Source organism: Caloenas nicobarica, chromosome 9 (genome assembly GCF_036013445.1).
Source record: "Caloenas nicobarica isolate bCalNic1 chromosome 9, bCalNic1.hap1, whole genome shotgun sequence".
NCBI lineage: Eukaryota > Metazoa > Chordata > Aves > Columbiformes > Columbidae > Caloenas > Caloenas nicobarica.
Genome location: NC_088253.1, coordinates 7,689,312 through 7,716,601, shown reverse-complemented (window position 1 = coordinate 7,716,601; position 27,290 = coordinate 7,689,312). Strand labels below are relative to the sequence as shown.

The window sequence follows — 27,290 nt, the reverse complement described above, 5'->3', positions numbered from 1 at the left end:
TAATATCATTTTGATATGTAAGGAAAGCAGAACTAAGACAGTTTTTTGAAAGATGGTGAAAGACCAACATTGTGATTTATTTTAGTTTCATGGGCAAACAAGATCAGTCTACACACTAATTGTGTGAGAGCTTTATTAAGGCTATACACAGAGCTTGGTTACTTTACTGTTAACAATCCCAAATCTACTGTACACTTACTGGGTAAAATGTGTTCTATGTGGTTCTATATAGAGAGAGAGGAGAGGAAAAAAAAAAGGGACAGTATAGTTCTTTGGCATTGTAGGCATGTTTGTACTAAAGTGAAAAACACTTCAGAGCAATGAGTATAAACACGACCAAGGTACCATGCATCAATTTCTAATATTGTTACTATTTAAAAGTCAGAGTGCATAATTATTTTGTTTATATGTGAAATAAAGAAGCCGAAAGCATCTTAAAATAAATCCAGATGATCTTTCCCAATTACAGTGCACATTCAACTAGAAATCTATTTATAAATCTGTATTCCTCATACTTAGATGGGTATTGCACGCCACTGTATTGCATCTATTTAAATTGACATTGCTTCATCTCTTTTAAAAAAGGAGAAACATTCTACATTTCTCATAGTTAACTGATCTGGCCACTCTACAACCTTGACCATACTTAAGATTTTCATATCCTTTTACTAGATCCTACAGCACTCAGGAAGTTCTGTGGCAGCTATATACACTTTAAGTGGAGGCTTTTACTGCATGACTGTACACCTGGTTCACATTTTCTGAATTTCCAACTATTTCAGAATACACAGGTGTCCAGTTATAGCAATACTTAAGTGTTACATAGCGCTTTTCACTTGTGGATGTTAAGACTATTAAAACACTTTCCCCTTTCCTTCGTGCTCCAATTTCAAACATTGAAGCATGTCAGTAAGCAGACTCACCCTCTAGATTTTCCACATAGGAGTTGGACATGAGTGCTGAATGTTGAGTCCATTTCTCTGTTGAACCTGATGGCTGGTATTCCAGGTCAGAGAGAAAACTGTCTGTGTCAGAGAAGAAGACAGACATAACTACTGACTGGACTAAACCAAGAAGTTACAGTTCACTCAACCAGGAAGTGACTTTCAGTTTTCTTGTAATAGCACTAACTTTAAATACCCAGTTTCATTCACAACTACTACATATGTTGACAGAAGTAACTGTTTATGAATTATCAGAGTGCCTATTAGAACAATATCACTTATCTTGTATATTTAGTTATTTTCAGTTAGCAGCCAGTGCCATAAAGGTAACAGTTAATATGTTTGGATGTCTGCCTACTTGTATCATAATGAATTTTATACTACATACATTTCATTTTAGTATTTGTGTTAGTTTAGAACATTCCTCCTGCAATCTTCTCAATCTGCTTTGCTTACTGTGGTCGAATTAAAAGTGTTTATGCCCCTTGACAGCATCTCCACTGAACAAGGTAGGCAAAAGAGTACTAGTAAATAAAACCTTTATTTTAATTTTTCCTATCCTTTAAACAAAGGAAACTGTTGCTGTAAACAGCTGTTAGCTTCCCCTTTACATGTCTGACTATCTGTACGCTTTGCCCAAGGGACTGATCTGCAGTCAGGCCGCACATAGGTTGAAGTGTCAGAAAATTAAGTATTATCTTGGTATAGGTGGCTCTGTCAGACCAAGGCAATGTGAGAAACCAAGGAGGAAGTGGAGAACTGTATTCCACTGAACTGTCTTCCTTGGAGGAAAAATGTAAAGTAGGATAGTGTATCTATTACTTTAACCAATAGGTGTGTGTTTATTTAATTGTGATTAGTGACTATGCAGAACTTACAACAGTATACTGGGTTGTTGGTTTTCTTTGTTTTTCTTTTGTTTTTCTTTTTTCTGCCCAAGACAGAGCTGCAAGTTTAGTAAATTAGGCTTTAATACAATTAACAAATTTACTCTGGAACTGGCTGATTTGTGCCTTCTGGATAGAGCCACACATTTGCTTTGCCAGTATGATTTCTAAGCCCTGCTTAGAGATGACTTCTGGGAGAATGAAAGAGTCTGTTCTTATTTCCTCCTGAAATTCAAGCACTTCTTGTGCTTAATTGTTTAAAGCACGAAGTTACATGTATTTAAACAGGAAGTGGAAAGCATTATCTGAGTTTCAATGAAAATGTCCACTGCCATTTTGAAGGAAAGGAGTAGACGAAGGATAAATTCTTGTCAAATAATAGGAGATTAAGAAAACAACATTTTCCCCACCAACTATGGTAGAACCAGCAAGAAAGCAATATTTAAGTAAAGATCTAATGAACGCAGGGAGATGGGCAGAAAGCTACTTTGGGATGAAACATTTATGGATGATCCTCTTTAAAGCTCAGGCTTTTGAAGGAGCAGACAACAAACACACTGACAAAAGGCCTCCAGAGGGAACAGTGGAGTTAATTTGCTCTTTTAAGCAACAGTTTCTGCACCATAAAGTCTGCATAGCTTATACAGTAGGGATTATCTGTCACTTTAGCAGTGAAATATGATTCTGAGCAATTTTTCTAATTAATTTTATACACAGAGGGGTTCTGAGGTTCTTGGATGTCCTAACAAAGCTGCTGACAGTATTTGAGTTTTTGCTTTTCTAAATCCCTGACAAAATGTGTCATGTGTAGCACACGTAACATGTCTCCAGCCAGCACATTCTGGAATGAAGCATGCACTTGCCTTAGGCACACAGTATTTGTTGTTTGTGAAGAAAATGTGGTAAATAGAGCAACAGCCTTTTAAAGTGTGTAAAATAGCATAAAGATTTGTTCAGCGGACACTGAAGTTACATAGAACTTGAGCTACTAGATAGATATACATTTAAAATACCTTTCTACCTCAATTTCATAAACATTTGAGAAAGATTTTTACTTCCTTAAGCAATACTAAAATGTGTTTTGTACCCCAAAGAATATAATGCTAAAATTAAAATTATTAAATTGAAATAGAAAGCAAGAAAACTGATATCTTGTAGATCCTATCTATTTAACTGATCAAAAATTCACACTTTTATGAACCACTTCTTTGTCTTGGCTCTTCCCTTAAGTAAAGACAGGTTAAGAAAAAACTTTAGACCGTCAATTATCTGCACCAGATTTGGGTCAAAGTCAACTTAAAATTAGAGTTTTATCATGGATACAGGCAGACCAAAAAGCTACGGGGGTTACAACATTTGGTTTTCGGGATCTCTTCCTAGAGGAGTCAAGCAACTTCATTTTGTAGCACAGTCTGATTAAAACTTGAGCCTCTGTATCTTTTACTGCTATTGAACTGAAATAGGATCTGTGGGCAATGGGACTTAAACTAGAAGATGTACTGTACTGGCTTTAGAAAAAGTAGATCCCCAAAAATATGCTACAATGCAGGTTCAGATTGGATATTAGGAAAAATTTCTTCACAGAAAGGGTTGTCGGGCACTGGAACAGGCTGCCCAGGGCAGTGGTGGAGTCACCATCCCTGGAGGGGTCGAACAGACGTACAGATGAGGCTCTTAGGAACATGGTTTAGTGCTAGGTTATGGTTGGACTCGATCTTAAGGGTATCTTCCAACTGAAATGATTCTATGATTGTTTGCAGTATCGCTAGAGTAGCACAGGGTGGGGGGCCGAGGGGGATTAAATATGCATTGCAAAATGAAGTTTGACATAATTGTGTGGCAGGTTTTATCAGCTGTCTAGGTTTGGTAGTATTGCTGCATCCACCAGGGAATTAATGTGTTTTAGAGGACAGATGAGTGAATTGCTCTATTTACAGAGGTAATGAGGTCAGTAAACTTCAAAGAACATGATGGATAGACTGCAGCATGCACTTCTTCAGATACAGGCCTTCTTTTGTCAACTCCAGATAGAACTGTATCAGCTGCATTTATGTGAAGAATCCCTGCAGCTGCGTCACACTGGTTAGTGCAGTATATTTAGCCTGGTTTTGACTCCGTGTGACCAGCAAGTAGCACAGTGTCAACTCTCCCTAAAAAAACCCAAAACCAAACAAACAAAAAACCACCAAACAAACCAGCCTGCCAGGCTATAATTAACCCTCAATCTTCTCTGCTGTGGAAGGGCCAGCTGATTCTGTTGGTTTGTGATCAAATCCAGTCATACAGCAGGCCATGTTTGCAATGGCGAACTATCAAGGACATGGTGGGTTGCCTTGCAAGTTACCATTTCAAGCAATAAGACAGGCTTACTTTTAGTACTTTCAGGTTTAATGCCAACTTCACTAAGTAGTATTTTTTTTTTTTTTTTTAATTAACTGGTAAAATGAGGCTGTATGAAATGTTAGGACTAGTATAGTTTTCCTGTGCACATTATGTTTATAGCTATGTAGATAGACTGAATGTGCCTGTAGAGTCACAGCACAAGCTCTGCAGTTACTTGGTACAACAACAAATAAAATAAATAAATAAATAAAATAAAAAGTTCATGTCATGATTATGATGTCACACTCTGCATGTATATATCATAGTGAAACCAACTCATTTAAATCATATGTTTACCCCTTTCTCTCAGGCAAGATAGATGAGTCTAACATAGTAAGTATAAGCGTGAACCTCAGAGCTAGAGGATACATGCTGCACAGTGGAAAGCAGTGTGAAAGTGTCTAAGCGTATTTCTGCCAGTGTCACAAGGGCATGCCTAGTTCCTTCTGTTCTGCTACTGCTGCCAGCATCTGCACCATGACCTAGACCTGTCTATTGTGTTTTTAACCTCTTCTGATTCTTAAATGGGAATATTTTTTGGTGGTTCAAGTAGTTGAGCTTTGAATTAGTTACAAGGTGTTCTGTGGCTCTCAGAGGCAAATAGGAAGTTTCATACTGGTCATAGATACCTGAAGATTCATCTGAAGTTCTTTACACATCAGCACTCTATAACTGGTCTTCTCAGCAGATGCCTTGCTGGCACAGATTTTATGAACTCGTTCTTATTTGTTACTTCTGTGATTCTCCAGAAGTTAAGCTGAAGCTACAACAAAAAGCTACCTAAAGAGGTACATATTTTCCAGCAAAGATCAGAATAATCTCTGAGCTTTCCAGCAAGAGAATTTATCAACTAGGGAGTTATCACAGAACTATTAAAGTGAATGAATGTAAATGGCTTAGAATTCTACATGGAATGTGTCTGTCAAAGCAAACTTATTGCTTTATGTACACAAAACAGTTAGAGGATTTCTAGTTGTGATTTATAGTAAATCCACATACTGGGTTTTCTAATCTCCAGCTTTATGTAATGGAGATGCAATGAGTAACAAAATGTAAGAGGATTAGTGGAAGGTCATCCTGATTTGCTGAATACAACCCAACATATTACCTTAAAAATGGTTAAATACAGTTGTACATTAGAAATCTCATCACTGTAGAAAGCCATGAAATACAAAGGAAACTCACTCCTAAACTGCAAACCACAAAATTTTAGATCAAGAGTATTAAAATAGATTTAAATCTAAAACTCAACAGGGGGAAAGGTAAACCACCACACACCGGGAACACTAAAAACAGTGGGGAAAAAATTAATGAGGCCTCATCATAAAACCAGACTGAGTCTAACTTTGACTAGCTTTCTTTCAAGTGGGAAAGCAATGGGACCTTTATTAGATGAGTGTACAATGCAGCACAGTATGGATGAGGGATATGCAGAAGGACAGAAATTGCCAACTGCCTGTTTCTTGTCATTTCAGCTGCCTTGTTTACACCTATTTGCAGCCCTAAATATTCTGCTGTCCATACAGGGAAATGTTAACCCTGGGGAGCTGGGCAGACTTGCTGAAATATGCTAAGAGAAAAAGAAGGTCCAACATACAGGGCTGGGGGTGGAAAGGAGGAAAAGCAGAGGGGACAAATAGAAAACAAGAAGCTGCTTTTACGTACTTCCAGTCCAAAAGTTTACCAGCTTTTGCAGATTGACTATTGCAAAGACCTAAGCAGAAAAAAAGTACTATTTTTCAGAACACCTTTTAAGTAGTAGCATACACTACAAATTACTTTGAAGTTGTGTAATGTTTGAAGTGTTTTCTGTAATAGCATTTGAATTTCATATCTAGGTGTACTCATGCATTTTGATCTCTTGTTTCTTCAAGTGAATTAGAAAGCGTTTCCTGTAGGAAGCAAGGATGGGAAGAGGGGGAAGCCAAACAAAAGAGCAAATTCAAGGTGGAGATTTAAAAAGACCTAAAGACTTCAATCAGATCCTATTGAAAAAATGAGAAAATAAGAGCCACAGAGAACTTCAGTAGGGTGAAAAAAGTGTACTTTATACAGACACCCAGGTAGAGGATCTGCCTTCAATGTGATCCTCTCATTCACAGTCTGAACAGAGTCCAGTTTGCTCTAACCGGTAAAGGGCAAAGGAACTGGTAAAGGGCAAAGGAACTGGTAAAGGGCAAAGGAACACAACAGAATTTAAAGAGATGCTCTGTTCTGGTGATTGGCACACAGATTTGACTCTGCAGAGAAGCTATAAACGGTTAATCCAGATGTGTTAACCTTCCAAGAGATGCTGGGTCAAGACTAATCCAGATGCTCTTGGCTTGGGCACTGATGGTTGAAGCAACTTTGTGGTTCTGTATTATGTAGTGGATTTGGGATTTTTTTGGTGTGTTTTGAAGAAAAAGTCTGAATGTTGGCTGAAGAGGCAGTAAGACTCACTTTTAAGAATTTCTGTAACTACTATCCAGACTGCCACTTCTGTAGGCCAGGTGGGGTTTTTTGGTTGTTTGGTGGGGTTTTTTGTGTGTGGTTTTTAATTCGTTTGTTTGTTTGTTTGTTTTTAAAGAATCTTAAATCATACTCTGTCAAGATAAAAAGTTTAGTGATTCCAGGACTAATTTTGTCATGAGGTAGCACTTCCATACTACAGTCAAATTGTGTTAAAATTTCTTAAAATATTTTATATTCTTGGCAAAGAAAATGTCTACTATGCTAATTTTAAAATACTGTGTGTTACTTGACAATTATTTATGCAGTCAGGGTTTTTTGAGTTTTTTGTTTACTTTTTAAAAGACTGCTGTCTTATATTTAAGGTCAGTAATCCAGACAAGATTTATAAAATTTTCAGTTGGCTTTGCCTTAGTGTGTTATTTTGATTGGTTTATTTGCCTTAACCAATAACCCTTAAAAACCTATTTTCCCACTAAATACAGCTTTCAGCTTAGATATATTAGCTAGGAGATCACACTGTATCAACAATAAGGCTTGGATTTTTTTTCTTTAATTGTTATAACATCAATGTATAATAGCTGATTTGCTATTTGTGTTTATCTCTATTTGTATGGAAACTAAAATTAAATTGTACAGAAAAATAAATTGAAATAATATTTTAAATCACAGTTACATGTTGGATACATTATATTAAAAAAAAGTGTCTTGTCTAAACTTTTTTTTTTTTTAATTTAAAGCTGATTAAGCAGAGGAGGTATTTACTCATGTTGAGAGAATTGAGCAGCTTGTTTCCTGTCACTGTGCCCTTCAAGGTTTTTGGAACAGCAGGTTTCAGGCTAGACATCTGATTTGTAGTTGCACATTGGAAATGAGGAAAAACAAACAAACAAAAAAAACACACCCCAAAAAAACCCAAACCCAACCTCCAAGCAAGCAATCATCGAATGGTGGCAATATGAAACTGAAATGAAGGGAATCTCTATGCTTGCAAACGTTTTGTTGCTGCCGAGTGCTAGTGTAATTGCACTGTGTTAAGCAATGGAAATAGTTTCTAAAAGCAACTAATATTTGTGATATAGGGAAAAAAAGATGGCTTTTTACTGTGCATTCATTTTAATTTCTGAATAAGTATAAACAAACTGACAAGATGCTCATAAGTGCTAAACTCTTCTGCTTATATTGTAAAAAGTTTAACTACAGTATTTAGTTGTATTTTATTTATTTCTATATTTTTTGTGGGTGTGGAGGCAAGAAGGATGAGAAAAAACGAGGTTCTAACATGACACTTCTTGAAACGTTAGATTTCTTTCTCACTCAACTAGTACAGAAGTAGAAAATGCTAATTTTTTTGTTGCATTCTGTTTCATAAAGCCTTGCTCTTTTCCCCTCAGCACACCCTTGACAAAATCAGTTCCTTTCCTTTCTAAATAAATAGATTGATAAACAGTTTTTCTAAGAAGAGAGCTTTGTTTAAATAAGGTGGCTATTTAACCAAAAACCCAACTGTATAATCAATTTATCTCATTTTCTTCCTAGTATGCTGTGTCTTTACTGGCATTTCTTACTAAATTTTCTTACTACTGACTGGAGGTAACAATAGCAAAGCTCCATTTATGCAAGGAACTGGGACTGACCTGGATATTTAACAGATGGCCTACACTTAAGTCTTTACCCTACTGCTGTAAGTAAGTAATTACTAGGGACAGTTAAAAAAAAAAAAAAAAACAACCTTAACATAACAATTAAGGCTATTGTAGAGAAAAGATACCAGTAAGATTCCCCTCATCAATACCAAAACCTTTTAAACAACTTTTAAGGCCAGGATTTGTGTTCTTCCAGTCTTATTGACATGTTCTTTAAATTGCTCTGCATCTATGCCTCAAGTAGTCTAGTGTTTAGGATCTGACATCTCTTTTCACTTGGTTGGACAACTTTTGTAATTTAACACTGTCCGAGTATTTAAAATATAGAACTCCATAGCCTGGCCTTTTGCATTAGAATGTCCCTGTTCTGTTTATGTTAAACAAGTGAATTTCTGAAAAAGCCAGAGTGGTAAGGAGAAAGCAAACCGCTACTGTGAGCAGAGGTGCTGAATGATGACGGCATACTAACAGAATGTCTGTGAAGTGCCAAAATGCATGTGATATATTTTGAAAACACTAGCTTGCCCTTTAAAACTGGGACAACTCCAAGAAACAAGACTCCAAACTACATTTATGCAACTTACTTATATTATTATGACTTAATACTGAAAACGTACCAAAAAGACAATTCGAAAAGGCTTCAAATACCTTGTATTTAAGGTGTCAATATGTAGAACTTAATCCTCAAGCTCCATTTTATGACAAAGTCTATGTATAAATTAGACTAAAGTACATGACCTGCATAACTACACATTTACAGTTGGTATCATTAGTTTTAAGTCATTGCTTCGGACACAAAAATATGACTCCATTTTGATGATACAAATTTGCTTCTGCGAAGAGGAGTATGTTCTAAACAAAACAAAGCAACCCTCCCACACCCACTTTGTAGTTTAATGTAGATTATATCCCAATATTAAAATATTGTAACCACTTACCATCATCTAGTGTGATGTCTTGTAGCCCTATTGTTTGAAAATTCAATTCTCGATCTTCGGGTTCTGGTTTAATGTTAATAGCTGCCCCATCTGGTGAAAATGGAGATGAATCGCATACGGGATGGTGTACTAGGGATGATGCTGCATTAAGACCTCCCAGTGCTGGACTGTGTGCTTGCGGGGAGTGCTGTCCCGAGTGACTTACAGTGTTTGGTGGGGGAGATGAGGCAGGTCCTGAGCTAGGAGATTGATAAGGCATAGGTTGTAGCTGGGGTGAAGAAGGTCCAGACAGCGGTGAATGGACCAAAGGGTGGGAAGCTGTTGGGGATGGGGATGAAGCAGATGCTGGATTTGTAGAATGGTATGGGACTTGCTGCAGCTGGGGAGAAGACTGCCCAAGGGACCGACTCATTGCAGAAGGGATGGAGCCCTGCCCAGCGCTTGGGCAGTGGTATCCCATCGACGGTAGGTGAGAGGATGACTGTCCTGAATGAGCTGGGTGTGCTAGTGGGTGCCCTGCTGTACTTGATGCCGACACAGAACCTCGATTTGAAGAATGAAACTGCATTGGTGGTAGAGCTTGGCAGCTAAGATTTATCAAATGAGGTACAGCTGTGTCCTGCTGAAATGCGATAGCATCAAATCCTTGGCTGGAGGCAGAGTTCATAGGAAGACCAGACTGTCCATTGTATACATCATTGGACTGCATAGGCTGGTAAGAAGGCCTCACAGGAGGTGCTGATGTTACCTGAAAAGACTGAACCACAGCAGGAGGCAAAACATGACACTCTTCGCTTGGACTAAGGTTTCTACCTTGCATATGTGGCAGGTGGGATACTGCTGAGGTCACCATTGCTGTGTATGGTGGTTGAACTGGACATACAAGGCTCCTGGGTGATGTGGACAGTAAGTTGTCATGTGGATTCCCTTGCTCTGGTGAAGGCAATTGAGTTCGGATAGAATGCAGGCCCTGGACATTGCTTGTGTGAGGCAGGGCCAAAGACGGAACAGCAGACAAATCCACCTCATCTCTGTGCTCTTGCTTCATTATAACTAGAAAAAGTAAAACACTGTATTACAATTCCAACCCATTGGTATCCTGTGATAAATACACAGTAATTGCTGTTTAACAGCCACAACAGTATTGTTTATGTCCTTGCTCTAATTTCACTTCTTTTGCTCTACCATTTTTTTGTTGTTTGTTTGTTTGTTGTTTGGTTTTGGGTTTTTTGGTTACTTTATGCCTTCTGTATTAAACCTTAAAAGCTGGAAGAACTCTCCTAACATTTTTTCAAAGGCAGTTATCTTCCCTTCTAAAGTACCTTCCTATGCAATGTATGTTTTTAAAGACATTTACATTTGCAACCCAGCTGGAGAAAGCCCAGTACATGTAAAGGATAGAGCTCCGAGGGGTGTGTGTCGCGGCTGCTGCTGGGCTCCTCTGAAAGCAGGCAGACCAGAGGTCAGTCACGGGCACCAGGAAAAGGGGAATGAAATATTTAGCTGGCTTCAAACTTTCCTTGGTAGAAAGATGCTAACACTTTTAACTGCTCAATTACTACTTTATACAATACACTCTTAAACTGTTACACTTGTTTATTAGTAAAATGGATTTTAAAACGTTTGTGCAATAACAGCTGCAGTTATAATTAAACTTGCTTGTATACTTAATGTACCAAATACCTAGGTAACGTTAAGTTTCTCATGAAGTTTTTACTACAGGTACAATTAGCATGTACAGTTTCTGCTTCTGGCTAAGTGACAAACTGTTTTTTCTCAACATGCTGCAGTGTGTCCAGAGGAAGGAAAAATACTGAATCCTTCTTATATCAAAAGCTGGGGGGCGGGTTGACACTTGAAGGGGGGGAAATGCATAAAACCTGTTCTTCCATGCTCTTGCATGACATCCTCCATGTCATCACTAGGGTTATTTAGAAGTGCAGCTTCTGAGATTCACTATCATTCTCAAAGAAACACAGAATGCAAATTATTGTGTAAAAAGTGTAATGAAATACCTAGCTGTAATCACAGCACAGGAGCTTCTTACTCTAAATTGCAGCTTTTTGATTAGACAAGCTTAAGTAAGTTGTTTTACAAACAACTCAAAGCTACTTTTCTCTACCTGTCAAAGGTAGAAGAATGTCTGAATTACTTTCAAATGTCTACTTTACAAAACAAAAGAAAATGCAGCTTTTTTTATTTAATACCTGGTGTATAAGTAAAACGTTGAGACTGGCTTTTTTTCCTCTTGCCATTGCAGAGATAAAACTGCACTTGAACTGCAGCTGTGATGGCTTTGTTATGGTATGGAGGAACTTCAAGTATGATGTTTGCCTGTATGAAAGTTAAAACAAAAAAGTTTCACATGTCAAATGCAAATGAACCTGCTCTTAATTACACAAAAGTTAAAACACTTATTGCAAAACTAAAGCAAACCGATATTTTGAAATTGGTAAACTTTGGGTTTATGCATGTTACATAGTAAAACAGTACTATAAGCAAACTTTTATTTGGAGACTTCTTTTAAACGTAAGCGTTCTGAAGGTAATGCTTTTAATTAAACAGACACGTTATCTCAGGATGCTTTGTTTATCTGCCAGAGCACAAAAAAACTCCAGCAGTCAAATAATTGCATTTTGCATCATTAAGCTTTTAAGAAAAATTTTAATGCACTGGAAATTATTTGTCTTCTTAGCAAAGTTGTTTTCTCTTTTTTTTTTTTTTAATTTTCTGTTTCCTTTTTCGTTGCTTTCACAAGCATACTATTTTCAGTTCCTTCAAAGCATCATCTTAATGGCTACTTTATAGTATTAAGCAATTTAGAAGTCTCCAGTTGTCTGTCTGAATCAGCCAATGATCTACTTTACTAAATGAAGTCTAAATTTCACAACAATAATGAAGATGTCTAGTTTCTCATTTTAAGACAGAAAGCTTTCTAAAGTAAGAAAAATCATTTCTCACCCCTTGACACTTTTCCCTAATTATTTTCCCTTCTACCTCCCACTGAGGTCGTCCATCTGTTGAGAGAAATTTACAAATAATTCAAGCAAAAAGCATTTTCTAAAACACTTAAATACTTAATCTTAAAAATACTTAAATACTTCATATAAAACTGCATTTTTTTCAGTCATAAAGAGGCCATCCAACTGACAGAGATATATTGTAAACAAAGCATAAAGTATAGAGATGCTTTACAAGTTTTAACATTGCAGACATTGACCGTAAGTTCCCTGCTGTGCAGGATTCTGCATTTTAACAGAACCTGCTGATTACATACACTTAGATTTAATTCCAAGGGAGGCAGTATGTACTATAAGTGTACAGAGGGATTTTTTTTCCTCCCCATTTTTCTAAAGACTTTTTTGAAAGGCAGTTGAATTACTACTAACAATTGTGATTATTTAAACATGCTGATGACTTAACCTGTAAGTCACCATGTGAGAGATAACATACGCCGTACCTTCATGTACATACCCACTGGTTATGTATTTAAAACACACATAGTTCCCTGCACTGAAAGACCCTGTAGTTCAGCCACCAGGTAAGTTGTTTGTGTGGTAAGGGAAATTGGTCACCTTGGTGAACCTCGCTCTGCTCTGACCCACCATAACCCATTGTCCTTCATCTCACACTCTGTTCTCTCTGTTATTGGTTTTGTACAGATTCTCAGGGAACCCATTCTGTTCTCTAACAGCAGTACTTCTTTACAAGGCCTTCAAGTTATGTGTCAAAATACACTATTTTCTATGCGTTTTTGTCTAAGAAAGAAATATTAAGATCAAGGTGTGTATCCAGAAGAACTACAGAACCAGGAAGCAATGCTGAGTAACTGGGCATCTTTGAGTAATATGTACATATGTACCTGAGTGTGTGTGTACATGCACACCTGTGTATAGTACAAAACAAAAAGAAAACTTGCAAAACATTAATTATGTCTGGCTGTAGTAAACTACAGATGGAAAGTATTTGATAGGGTTCTTTTGGTGTTAAATTCTCTAGTTTATGGGAGTTGCATCATTATGAAAGTGATAGAAGAGAGGAAAGAACATAGGTTTAGAGAAAAAAAAAAAGCTTTGAAACCTGTGCTTACATTTAAAGACAGATGTTTTAAAAATATTCATCCAAAATCTGCAAGTTTCTAGCTTACTTTGAGGTTCTATTTCCTATATATTAGACTGAAAAATTTAGTCTACTACCCTATCAAAGAATAATTTCCTTCATTTCATGAGATCAGTAGAAAGCAGTAAAATTTTTCTACAGATTACATAGCATGAAGGAAATGCTGTATCTTTAGTATACCTTCACCGTCTTTAGCATACCTTAATGGAAATGCATGCCTGCAATATAGTTTTGAACTCTGCTTTCCTGATATACAAGTGTATGCCTGCTGCAGTTCTCACCCATGACTAAGTGTTGCTTAGAAGGCTGAACTTGGATTCTAGAGAATGAGAATTACGTAATACAGCTGACTATAATGTTTCTGATTTCTTGGCAGTGAAATCCTTGACTGGCTTGTCAAGCAGGCAAATATTTAATCCACGTAGGAAGGGTCGCTGTTGTTCATACCACTGCTTATGGCCAGTACTTGTCCTCCAGGCACACTGGCCGCTTTACAGATGCAAATGAGACACAGCCACACCTGAAGCACACACTGCACACCAGATCTGAGCCAGATCTTGACACTTGGAAAAACACGCATCCCTTAAGAGTAACTTGTCTAGAAAATCTTATGCAAACATATGGAAAAAAAAAAATCAGTAGTGTTTTCCAACTAATATTCATTTCATTAGCTTAGGAATAAGTCAGTTCCTATGCAATGATAAATCATACTAACATGACGTCAATGCAAAATAGTAATTTGCATTAGTTCCCATTTTCTTTTTTATTTAATAATAATAAGGAGCAAATGGTATGATCATGGTATGATCTGTCCACAGCATCTTTCAAAAACCACACAATTCATAGTTAGTTAGCCTGTAATTCTCTTCCTGAATCAGAAGTACTCTTTTGCTCATAATTGCCAACCAGCACATAGATGAGGAGTGCACAAACTAAAATTACAGATTAGACTTGTGACATAAGTATTTTCTTTCCTTTTCTTTCTCCTTGTCTTTCTCTCTCCCCGTCTCTCTTTCTCATACTTACTTCCTAAAAATCAAGCTCACGTAGTGGTTTTGGTTTTGTTTTCAAGGAGAAAAGACAGTATTTACCTTGTCCCTTTTCAAAAAATATAATTTTGGATTCTGGAAGAAAATTGGATCCTGTCACCACCATTTCATGACCTCCATTCACTGAGCAACTATTGATGCTGTACTTCTCAATCTGAGGAAGTTCCTGAGCAGATCGCTGAGCTTTAAAAAAAATACAGGGAAAAATTATTATTCACAATTTTAACCATAGTGACATTTCTTGTATGATCCTAACTTGAAGAATCAGGGATGAAACTAGAATGACCATACGCTTACGTATATAAATTATATTTGTGTATTATTTATCTTTGTTTATAAAATTATGTTGAAATTATGTAATTAAAGAAACCTCAAGAAGCCATTAATTCCAGCAATCTGTACTGTTACAGCAAATTAAATTTTTAGTTTAGGAATATTGTTTTAAAAATTACTTTAGTAATTTATAATAGGCAAAATGAATTCTAGGAGAAATTCACATTGTTTAAGGTCACGTTTTGATTCCTTAGTGCCAGCATTTAACAAATGATCTCTCTAGAAGTTCAGCTGTTCATTAGATAATACTGTATAAAGCCAAGTAATGGTACAGACTCTTGTAAGTGAAATGGGATTACTTCTCCCTGAAATGAATATTTATTTTCACTGAGATATCTCAGGACCTACTGAAGGTGTCTGCTGTGTGACTGCAGTATTAGGTTTAAAGCCTAAAACATTGTTTTTCCTCCAGACCTTCAGGCTGCCACTTGGCAAGTAACATGTTTAAATAAAGATATATTAACTTTCAGTAGTGTAGCTATTTCCACACAATGCTTCTTACACACACTTGTTACATGTAATTCTGACACTAAATATTGTTAGAATGACAATACTACTGACACATACAGAAAATGTAAGTATAAATTATGTATAGTTAAAGCAATCTTACAGCATTCAACAGGTATGGAAGCAGTCTGCAGAGATAAGACTTTTCCACTAGGTTGTGGGATGTGAACACGAAACACAAGTCGCACTCTGGTATTCTTTCTTCCAATATCTGTCTCTCCTTTACGGAGCTCTATATCTGAATTGCGAAGTTTCAAAATACCAGCACAATCGATACTGGAGACAGGTGAGGACGGATGGATCAGGAAAGAAATGGAAGAAAATGAATCAAACTATTGCCAAAGTATACCCCGTAAGCCTTGCTTTATCTAAGAATGAAAAGTGTTCTAATTTTTCCCCATGTTACATTATTTTAATGTTCTTTTCAATGCCTGAGATTAAAAGATCTGTTAGTATCAAAAATAGCAGCAAGTTCTCGGAAACATTTTGTCTTGTAAATGTCTAGCTGCAGCTTTTTTAAACCTTTAAAAGATTATGTGCTATTGCACACTGCTTAACCTTCAAAGTAAGTTGTTTAACATAGTAAACATCATTTGCAAGGCACGAGACCTATATTTAATTCTGCCTTAGGAAGAACTAGAGAATGACAACAGTGTAGCCATCAAATCCCAGGTACCATTCCACATACTTATCAGTTATTGCTATGAGACACACGCACTTTAATCAAGTAACACATATAAGTAAGCTTGTGAGGAGTCATCTTGCACATCAAGGTGACCCACACTGTGGGTTCGTAGCATTCAGTGGAACTAGCATATGAAGTCTGCAACTAGGAACATTTAAGCTGACTTCAGAAGTCCACTTAAGAAATAAATGTGCTTTACTCTGTCCACTGACCCTCCAGCTAGAACAGGGCAGTTTAATTGTTGCTATAGCTAACCCTTAAACTATGATTTAGTACATTCTATCTGGTGAGACCTGAAAGGTCAGAATAACGCAACTGCTAAAAATAAAAAACAATCAAAACAAGGAAAAGGCCTACCACGATACCAGAAGTCAAATCACCACATTCAGTCAAGAAACAAACTACTAAACTGCATGACTCTATTTTTGTAGGAAAAAAGTCTTACGTCTTTGTAAAATCAAGCAAAAGTTCTACAAGCCAGTAACCCACATCCAGTTCTACATATGTGGAGTTGTATGTATGTATGTATGGATTGCATGGAAAAGTATAATCCCAGAATCATAGAATGTCTTGAGTTGGAAGGACCCACAAGGCTCATTGAGTCCAACTCCTGTCCCTGCACAGGACAACCCCACAGTTCACACCGTGTGTCTGAGAGCGTTATCCAGTCTCTTCTTGCACACTGTCATCTATCTCCCCATTAATCTTATCAGCTTCCCTGTCTCTCTCCACCTTTACTTCTGACTGCCTAAACATCAGCGTGTTTAAAGAGATGTGTCTGTCTTAATCATGAGCTATATTTGTGGAAAATATGCTATTCTACAAAATTTTTCTTTCATCTTTGCGCAAATGAGGAAAAAACCCACACACATAGCAACCTAACAGCTGATTGATGCAGTGATGTACCTGGCTGACATATTATTTTCAGGAAGAAGTGGTATTTCCAAAACTTTTGTGCTGGCAATTATTATCTCTTGACTAGCTGTTGCAACTGTTTTTCCAGTGATTCGGTGCACCTGGTAGAATGCATGAGGTCTTAAGTAGCGATCATCTGCTGTTCCGATGAACATTTGTAGGTTTACTGGCTTTTCGCTGTAGCCCAGGAGCTGATGAAAAAAGTAGATGTAATATTAAAATATTAGTTGACTTTTACTGTATTTGCATGTGCATAATATAAATACACGACTAGTACAAAAGACTTAAGAGTCAAAGAGTAGTATTTAATTACAAACTTCTTCAATCTCTTCAGGAATCGGAAAACTGAGTACAGATGTCTGTCCCCCGACACAAGTATAGCAACAACTTTTACCAGAACAAATGGATATCAAAGTGTCTTTCTTACTTTTGAATCTCTCAAAGAGAAATGTTTTATCTACAGAATTTCTGTGTCAAAGCTATGCTATGTTATAGGTGTGTTTCTGATACTGTTTTTAATCAAAGCCACATCAATTTTACTAAGATACGCCTAGTTTCTAGAAATACTAAAAATACTTTATAGTTTTTCTACTATGGAATGCAACAGTAAGTTTCATTAAACCTTAGATGTTTTGTGAATGCAAAGGTATTATGTTAGGACAAAGAAAATTTAATTCATAACTAGAAAATCAAGTATGGTTTATTTTTGGCAAAGAAAATGTTTTAAAAAATCAAAATTTGATAAGTGTTAGTTAATGCAGCTTTCCTTTTCTTATATAAAGACTGACCACCAGTGTTCTCAGTTGTCATAAAACCACCTGCTGTTTGAGATAATACTACTGATGATAGGCACAAAGTGAGTTGAAACATGAGGAAAAGAAGAATTGAACTCTAAAAGAAAAAGCTGTGTTTTGGTACCACTAGTAGCATATTATCCAGAAGATTTAAGGAAACAAATTTAACCAACAGTTCCATGCAAGTTTCCTTTAGCCATTGCAATTTTAAATCCAAAGCCTATAAAATGTCTTATACAGGAAGTTTACTTCACCTTCCTGCAGACTGATGCACACTGCACGTTTTATCCTTTCTAAAAACCAATGCAGCAAATTTATATTTCATCGACTTTGACATCAACTTATATTCAAACTGGACGGTGGGCCACACAGTCATTCTTTAAATGTGGTTTTGTCATGTCAATATTTTTGTCTCTAGGAATAGTTATTTGTTCACACAACAATATTATCCAAGCTCTTTACATATCTAAGACTTAAAAACCAAACAAAACCATGTCAATTTAACCTACTTAAAAAGTGTAGGCAGCAGTACAATAAAGCAAAGCACGTCCACACCCAGAAATCAGAAGCACCACTGGAGACTCCTTGTATCTTGATGCCCTGCTAGTGGCAGTAAGTTTTATGGACACCAAATGAGCACCTGGTTTCTATACCTAAGTTACAGCTTTGACAGCACCTACCAGTCTTGTCACTTTTATTAGAGCTTTCTCAATCAAGAACAGAAATTTGTTTTCTGACAGAAGCCTGGAACTTTAAAGAGTCATTCTCAAGGCTTTCAGCCTTACATGAATGCTTTTGTCCAAGATGTAATACTCATTAATTAATCCATCTAGATAAAACGGCATCATCATATTTCCTTGCCATTAAATTCAGTTCTTCCCATTTGCCCAATGAGGTTATATGTAATCAACAAGCACAGCAGCCAAAATCTAGAACACCTAAGGCAAATAAAACTGAGCTTACTCAAATAAGGCCAAAACAACACCTGAGGCATGTTCTTCATCTCTTCATATCCAGCACATATGTGCGATCTTCCTGAGACATTCTACAGATAAATAAAAATCTAGAGACGAACTATAGCATCTCTTCCTGGGTTTAGCAATCCTTATCCCTTCAGATGCTCATTATAATGAAGGACAAATATCTCACAAAAAAGCCAAACAATCTTTACAAGTCATCACAGCTTTTATCAGATACAATGTCCTGTCCTATAATTGACATATTTCCAACTAATTTCTTACATGATCTCATTTATTTGCATTTATATATGTCTGTCTATTATTTGTAGGCTTTTATTCTGTCAAATATGTAAAATCTTTTTGTTCTCCCTGGAGTCCTCAGTACAGAGCTAAATCCAGCAAAAAAAAAAAAAAAAAAAAAAAACACACCACAAAAAAACCCCAACAAACCGAACAAAAAAAATCCCTCAGCCATTGAGTGGAGACAGTCTAGATTATCAGAGTTGCTTCCCATGTAAATAAATGTGATAGTGAAGCATTTACAAATGTTACAGCAGAGACAAAGACCCTCCTATGAGCATCAGTGAACTGACAGGTTTCTCTCCGTCTGTGGGACCCAACCTTTAATCTACTGGACCACAACAAAATTTAGTTATTGTCATGTTGCTAGTGGAGCACAGGGACTCTTACATCAACTAAATACATAAACGCACAAGTTCCTTTTTATACCTGATGCAGGACTCCATTGTTTTAAATACCAAATGAATATTTTTCATATTTTCTATGAATCTGAATTATTTTAGGAGTTTCAAGAAAATTTAAGGGCACATGTTAGTTTAGCATTTACAGCAGCCATCTTGTCCCACGTTCTCAACACTGTGACTCTACCAGCCATTTTCCTCAGAGTTAAAATTAAATCTTAACACAATGGAATACAGCCTAAATGTGACGTTCGTTAAATGTGTTTACTCTAATACTGGGAATTACATAAATTACAAGCCAGACCTATTCAAAAATTTGAATAACTTCCAAATGGGGTCACTGTGACAAAGCTGATTTCCAAATAAAGCTATCTTCCCCTTCTGAACAATGGACATGTACACAGCAGTTCTGAGACGCTAGTGATAGGAGAGAGAGGGAGAGAAAGGGGTGGGGAGGGTGGGACACTCATAAAACTAAGCTGGTCTGTCTACAGTTAGTGGAGAAACTGCCCTCTGCAGAAGCCTACACAGAGCAGGAGCTTAATTTAGTGAAGCAAAATAAACCCCATGGGACCAGTCGCAATGGTATTGCCTTTGAGATTCTATGGCCATATGTTACATTTGAATTGCTCAAAGGCGGGTGTAGCACTGGTTTTGCTTCCATTATTCCTGAGCAGAGTTTACCCTCTATGCTCACCCAGATATGCTATTATGAAAGACATATAGAGCCTGGTTTCTGCAAAGCATGGTGTGGGACGGGAAAGTGGTAGGAAAGTCTGACAAAAAATGCGCACTCCACCAGTGGACCAGTTAAATATCAAAAGGTTATCAAGTGCATTATCTGTGTGATGCTCTTGTGATCCAAGCCTGTGTGCTGGTCGGGTGTCTCACATCACTACAGTCCATTAGCTATACAAAGCAGAAGTTTGAAACAATGTTACTAAAATCCCACAACAAAAGTCCACCCAGTAGTACTACCTTTAGTCACTTTCCTTCTGGTTTATATATTAAATGAAAACAAACAAGAAATCCAATGCCTCAAGGAAACTACAAGGAAAAATATTATAATGCTACAGAATACACTTTTATAGTAATTTAGAAGAAACCTATGCATGTTGTAATACAGAAACATATACGTAACATATAATAAAAAATGAACTGCAATAACATCAGGACAAAACCCTGCAAATTTCATACATATTTAAAAGTCATGCTAGTGTAAACCAGTCTGAAAGCAAATAAACCAACCAACAAGGTCCACTCCCACCCCCAGCTATGTCAATCAGATGCTTACACTATAGCTTTGTCTCAGATTAATTGCTGTAAAGGATCTGCAGTGAAGTCCTGTTAAAGGTACTGGAATATATGGCAAGGCAGAGCAGTAACGTATTGGCAAGGTAGCAGAGACTTCATAAATTTATGCTTTGTATTACAGATGATTTATTGCATTTATTCAAGGTTTAAAATAAAAAGAGAACAGCATAAAAGAAAAACAATGCAAAGCCATAAATATAACCAGGATGTGCAAGTAAGTGTGGCAATTAAGTAAGCTGGGCAGGTGAGGAAGAAAAGAATAACCCTGTCTCCCACACTACAGAGTATAATTCAGGGCCTGATCATGGTTAATGGGGGCCACGTGAAAAGGAAACATGTCACAGTCTTAAGCAAGCCATGAGCAGTTTGCACAGTGTCCTTGGGTTTCCAACAGCAGTCATTACAGCAATAGAGACAGTAAGCTAAATATGCTATAGATACTAAGAGACAGCTTCATGTGCCAGCTAAAACTCTGAGTCAGCTGGAGAGATTGTCAAAACATGTTGATTTAAAAAAAAAAACCACCAAAACACACAAAACAAACCAACAACCTTTATTATACAAATTTGTGCTTTAGAATTAGCGTTTTCCCCTTAAATCTCTGGTCTAATGTGAGCTGACACCTCTAGGCACGACACGGATTTTCCAAGAGTAAAATAAAAAATTTACAGTGTCTGTAAAGAGAAGAGTCTGGGGGGGATCAGTGAGCAAAGGGGTAAGTAGAAAATGATCTGAGAGCTTGTGGAGAAGATGCGTGCACATCCCATGTCCTTTCTATTATGCAATCATTCAAAGCCTTCAGTGAAAGCAATACCGCTGTGCCTAGCACCGCATAATAAAAGACAGCCCATATCACACCATTCCTGAGACCAGAGGACAACATCTTGTTAATTCACCTGAAAATACTCCTACCTTATTTAACTGCTGGTACATTTAGCAGTTTACTGAAGAGTATCAAAGTATTCTGAAGTCCATTATATGACTAATCCTAGTGAAACACAGCCTTGGATGTCTCTCCCTACACAAAATCTTTACATAGTAAGCAAAGCAGAACTTTCAGCCCACCACGCTTGGTCCCCCCAGAGACTGAATTATCACAGGATCTGAAGTACCTTCCATCTCCCAGGAATGGTGTCATCCCTCCCCCAAAAGAAATATGATATTTGGAGCCTAAATTGCCATTATTGGTACAATAATATCTTAATAACAATGTCTTGTGAGTAATGAAGGAGACTTACTACCCCAAAGCAACTTAAAATCTGGAAAAATAATATATTTTGGAATTTAAAATGCTTTCCTTTTAAATACAGTTTTGGTCTCATTCAAAGAAACGTTGCTTGTTCTTAGTTTCATTGACGACAGGGTGACATTTTCTTATTACCTTATCTGCTTTATGCACAATTCTGTACGTTGAACAGCCCAAACACCCAAGTCAGTAAAAAATTTGCTAATTGTTCTGCAATGAAAATACCTACATAATTAACTTGAAAGATACTACATTTTGTTCAAATATCTAATATAAAGCCACAGTATCTGCACCTTTAGTTCAACTTAGTAAAGAATAAGCAATATATACAAATAACACCACAGTGTCCCTATACAGACCATAAGTACTTAAATTAAGAGCATTTTACAACCTACTAGTAAGTGCTGTAGAATCACCACCATGAAGATGCATTACAATGAAGTGCTACACTATCAGCCTGCCCAAGATTCAGTCCTGTGTCAGAAACAGCCGCCTAAGGTACTGGTTGAGCACGAGGTGTATTTCAAGTATACCTTCCGGGATTTACCCTACTAATGTGCAGTCCTAGAGTTGCACACTACAAAAAAGAAGCTCCTAATTTTCCTAATTTTTAGAAAAAGGTGTACCACCTTGCCAGGAGTAGCAGACAGAGTGCTGCAGACAGCTAGTAAGGTACTGCACGCTGTAAACTGCTGACCTCCAGAAACCCGCCCCGTAATAGAACACTGACACACCACCCACTGCTTTGCCAAGGAAACTCAGCCAAGTTGTTTTTGTGTTTCTATATCGTTTCCATAGCAAAGGTCAGTGCATGCGTAAGTTAAACTAAAGCTGGAAGGCTAAAGACTGAAGGTCACTACAGGATAAGCCAGCAGGGTTTCATGCCAAAGCGGTTCCAGCCATATTACTACACTGCATACAGTAAACTCACGCATGCATGTCAACTCTTAGTTTACAATTTTTACCAAGTAACTACAAAGATGGTAAGTTAATGAATTTGGGGATCATCGAGAAGTTGTATTTCATATTACAAAAGCATTCATAAATTCTTAATGGACATTTGGAAAATCCTTTAAAAAGAAAAAGTGTAACACCAGAGACCATACAGATTAATTTGATTGCTGAAGACAGCAGCATTTAAACTTGGAATTTTGTAGCAGTGGTGAGAACCTTTTCCTTGCTGAGGAAAACAACTAGGTCTCATTACATAAGAGGCATCAACCTGGAAAAAAGAAGTTAGCATTTTTCCAGATTACATGTAGATTATATTGGGGCCATATCTGGCTCACATCATCAATTCCACGCTCTGATCTATAGGAAATCTTGCAACACTTGAAAAGCTTGTGAGAAGAGTTTTTTTAGTCTCCAATATTTAGAAGTTTTACCTCCCCTCTCTGCCTTTTAAATTAAAAGGTTTTGTGTTTTCAGTTTATTGTTGCAGGCCAAGTACTACCAATCTCTATTCAAATGCACGTTATTTATCCACAAGATGTGATTTCTTAAGACTCTGTAACAAGACTGAAAAAAACCCATCCAACAGAACATATATAATTCAGAGTAAACAGGTACTTACCAGACCATGCTAGTATAGTTTGAATAGCCTGTTTTTCTAAAACAAATGCTCCTTTGTTTATTAACAAAAAAACCCAATACATAACAGTGTCAGTGAATCCAGAAGTGATGTCAGGGTTGCACATGCCTGCTCTTTCAGAGTAAAAACTACATTTAAAAAACAAAACCTAAGTAAAACACAAACAACAACAGCAGCAAAAAACAAACAAAACAACAAAAACCAAACCAAAACCAACAACAACAAAAAACCCACTAAAACTTGGGGAGGGAGGAGTTAGAAAGGTCATGTCATTAGTCAAGTTACATGCTCAGCAATCAAGCAATACTATGGTGCTAATGTCATTCAGACAGTGCCAAAACCTGCTTAATTGTACTTCTAAAGCAATTTTCCTGCAAAACTTTCAAGCATTTATTAGAAAATTGCCATGTTTAACCAAACATGTATTAAACTGAGGTTTAATACCCACTTTATCTTTTATGTGGCTTTTCTTTGATTGCTATTTGAAGATGAAGATTGTACCAACACTTTAGTGTTCCTTTGCCTTTGCACAATTAATTCACTACTATGGCATTACTAGATCGGTAAAGTCAGCTGATTAGAAAGAAAGCTTTTACATACAAATGGACCTCCCTAAAAATAGGACATAGTCTCGTAATACAAGATGTGTCAGGGGAAAAATCTGGGATAACTTCAGTGAACAAAAGACTCCATTAACACCTCTAGCTCCACCAAATGCACCAGTGTCCATATAAAAGTCCTCAGTTCAAACACGAAGAACGGGGAAGGAAATACACAGCTGTGTAATAACTATAAGCACTTGATAAGCATTTGCTTCAGATGGAGATTTCCTAGGCTTTTTAACACCTTGATATGAAAAGTATGGTGTAACTATTAATTTCCCCCTCGATAGTCTCATGGCAGCTGGATGCATTTCAGTGACTTGTGTATTCCTTAAAACACCCCCCAAAGTGAAGGGCGTAAGGTAAGGAGGGCAAAAGAGGAGAACGAAGGCCCCATTTATACGGAGGTGAACGAAAAGATAAAGCTGTTCTTTTGAATTCAGTATTTTTACTTTTATGCCTCTGAAATGTTCTGCCCTCTCAGACAATGGAGCTGTGACCCAACAAGCTTGGAATCTTTCAGACAATATCAAAGGGGCACCGGCGCATTGCTCCGAAGAACCAAACTTTATATAGTTCAGACGTTTCTCCACAAGAATTTCTCTTTCAAATGGTGTGCAGCTACTTTCCTAAAGAACTGTGAAGACTGCTGGTTTAAAAGCTGAAGGGCTACTCTGCCAAGCTGAACAGCACACCTACTACCAATGGCCTGGGAGTAAAAGCAAGGGTTGACGAACATCTGAAGGCAGGAAGATGAATATAATTTGAAACAAAAGACACACAATGACTAACAGCAGTGGTACAATTTATCATGAATTTACCAGCAGTTGCATTTTGAAAAGCTTGAAACAAGCTATATATATAGAAACACAAAATTAGAGTTCAGGGAAGTTATTGAAAGGCAGACTGAGCACCGTCATCCCTTGTGGCCTTGCAGAGGTGGAACGAGTGCTGACCTATAATCTGCAATAGACTGCTTAAAAGAAACTGGAGAAATTCATGGAAGAAAACTCCATTCAGATCTATTAGGCAATAGCCCAACCACTGGCTCAGAAAATCGTAACAGCACACGGGATTTTTTATTTTTTATATTTAATTCTGATTCTGACAAAACGTTACAAAACGTTAAATGTCTGATTTTAAAATTAAATATGTTAAACCAAAACAATATCCACTTCCCCTTCCTGAAGTGCAGTACTATTTTCTATCACTTGATTATTTGATGTACCTTTCCATGAACTGAGAAGGAAAAGCACGCACATCAAAAAGCACCCTTCTCCTTCCTCTTTTGCTAAATAAACTTATTGAGTAGACTGACTTGAAGACTTTAAAGACAGACATTTGCAATTCTGAAAAAAATACTGAGACATAAAAGGAACAAGCGTTAATAAACTATTAGATAGTGGCACAAGTCTAATTTTAAAAACATTTTAAAGGTCTTTACAAAGACGAATAGGTCCTGTAGAGGTCTGAAGCAAACAAGTCATTGCACCGGTCACCATACCATGTTTACAGAATGTACAGAACATCCTTCGAGGTTTAAAAACTTAGATTTCTATTTCTGAAATCTCACACTCTTACACTCACTCACTGCTTGCAGACAGGATTGAAAGTGTTTTAAATACTAATTTCAGGCATATTTTGAAGAGTGTTTTATCTCAGAGTCCTGTCCCACTCTAAACTACCCAAAAAGATCGATTCATAGCTAAAACAGTGTTTAATAGTACAACTTCACACAGTGCAGAATTGCCAGAGACATCTAACTAGCCATCACAAGACACTATCCATCCGCAGTTTCCTCTGCACTCTTGAAAAAAAACAGGCTATTCCTGAAATACCAACTCCCACAGCCAAATTATGCTATGGACAGTTTTTGGACAAGCATTTCCAGGACAAAAATACGTTATTCCCATATAACCTATAGAGGAAAACAAACAAACCAACCCACCAAAACCACCAGATATCAATTGGTTTTACCCTGGAAAAAAAATTACTACTATTCCACATTTTAGTCAACATATGATACCAAAAGCAGACAACTGTGTCATCCAGCGTGCCATTTTTAATGTTTTTCACATTAATTACTCCATTTTCTAGATTGTATATTCAAAGCAGATGCATCAATATGGCTTTTACTATCTATTTGGGAGATTTTGGAGCAGAAGATGCCTATATAGTCATCACACTGCTCTTGAAAAATATGTAGTTTTAGAACCTCATCCAAAGGTCAGTATTTTTCCCACTACAGCCCACTACATGGTTCACAGAGGCTAAGACTTCTGCCTTCTAGATTTATTTGTGGGTTGTCACCAAACAACACTAGGCAATTAGAGCTGGGATACAGCCTGCCTTCTGGCGATGTACAAAATCGGGAAGAATTCAAGACAAAAATAAAAATCGAAAGGTGAAAGGCAGGAACAATGGAATGGGTCATGACACACAGAAAAAGCATGCAGTTAATTTGGCTTAGGGAATGGGGAGAACTCTGATATTACACCTGTTATTCAAGTAGTTACATGAACGGCCACACTGCCCGTCACAGAATTACAGGCTGGGAAACATGCACTCATTTAGACAATCCTTCGCTAGTTTATTTTTATTGGATCATCTCTGACATTGCTCAGTTAGATCCTCTCTTGTAGGTTACAGTTTCTTACACCAGAACTCGGGCAGAGTTTGACAGGCTTTTTGAGAACACAGTCTTGTTTCAGATTTTTCAAGGTAGTTCAAAATTCGTTTACTTTAGCTGAATTACTTTACTTTTTCTTCCATTGCAGCTCTTCAGTCATGACTTCAAGATCTGCAGTCACTTCAAACAGATCTGACATTCAGTCTCTCTGTCACAGGTCTCCAATAAAGCTCACACAGGAGGTTACTGTTTGCTTGTCAGTTACTAGAAGTGCATAACTATTTAAATAAACTAGTTTTTATTTAAAATTTCTTTTTTTTTTTTTATATGACACCTTTCTTCAGCTGTAATACTGCTGAGTTGTGCATATGGATTACACAATACTTCTCCTCTGTTACTGCAGCATCAACTACAGCAAGAATTTTGTTTGCGGCAGAGGAATTGATAAATGATTCTATCCTTAAACCCTTTGTAGTATAGCAAAAAGACACTTCTGGTACAGGCGAATTCTTAATAGCTACTACTGCTGCAAATTTGTCGTGCATACGTGAGGCACAAGTGGATTCTATACAGTGGCTCTTGCAGATACATCGTCAAT

At 37.1% G+C, this 27,290-nt stretch overlaps 1 protein-coding gene across 2 annotated transcripts in view; it reads right to left on the bottom strand.

The window, feature by feature from the left end:
- The window catches only part of NFATC3 (nuclear factor of activated T cells 3), a 73,222-nt gene that overhangs the window by 12,036 nt on the left and 33,896 nt on the right, over positions 1–27,290 (bottom strand). Inside the window, exons 4-10 of one of the 2 annotated variants that reach the window (XM_065640722.1) lie at positions 16,848–17,047; positions 15,360–15,532; positions 14,459–14,599; positions 12,210–12,265; positions 11,456–11,582; positions 9,249–10,301; positions 924–1,025 (exon numbers count right to left, since the gene is read on the bottom strand). In XM_065640722.1, the coding sequence (XP_065496794.1) occupies positions 924–1,025; positions 9,249–10,301; positions 11,456–11,582; positions 12,210–12,265; positions 14,459–14,599; positions 15,360–15,532; positions 16,848–17,047 (1,852 nt within the window). The remainder of the gene's footprint in view (positions 1–923; positions 1,026–9,248; positions 10,302–11,455; positions 11,583–12,209; positions 12,266–14,458; positions 14,600–15,359; positions 15,533–16,847; positions 17,048–27,290) is intronic. The other variant, XM_065640723.1, reaches the window with a different exon arrangement.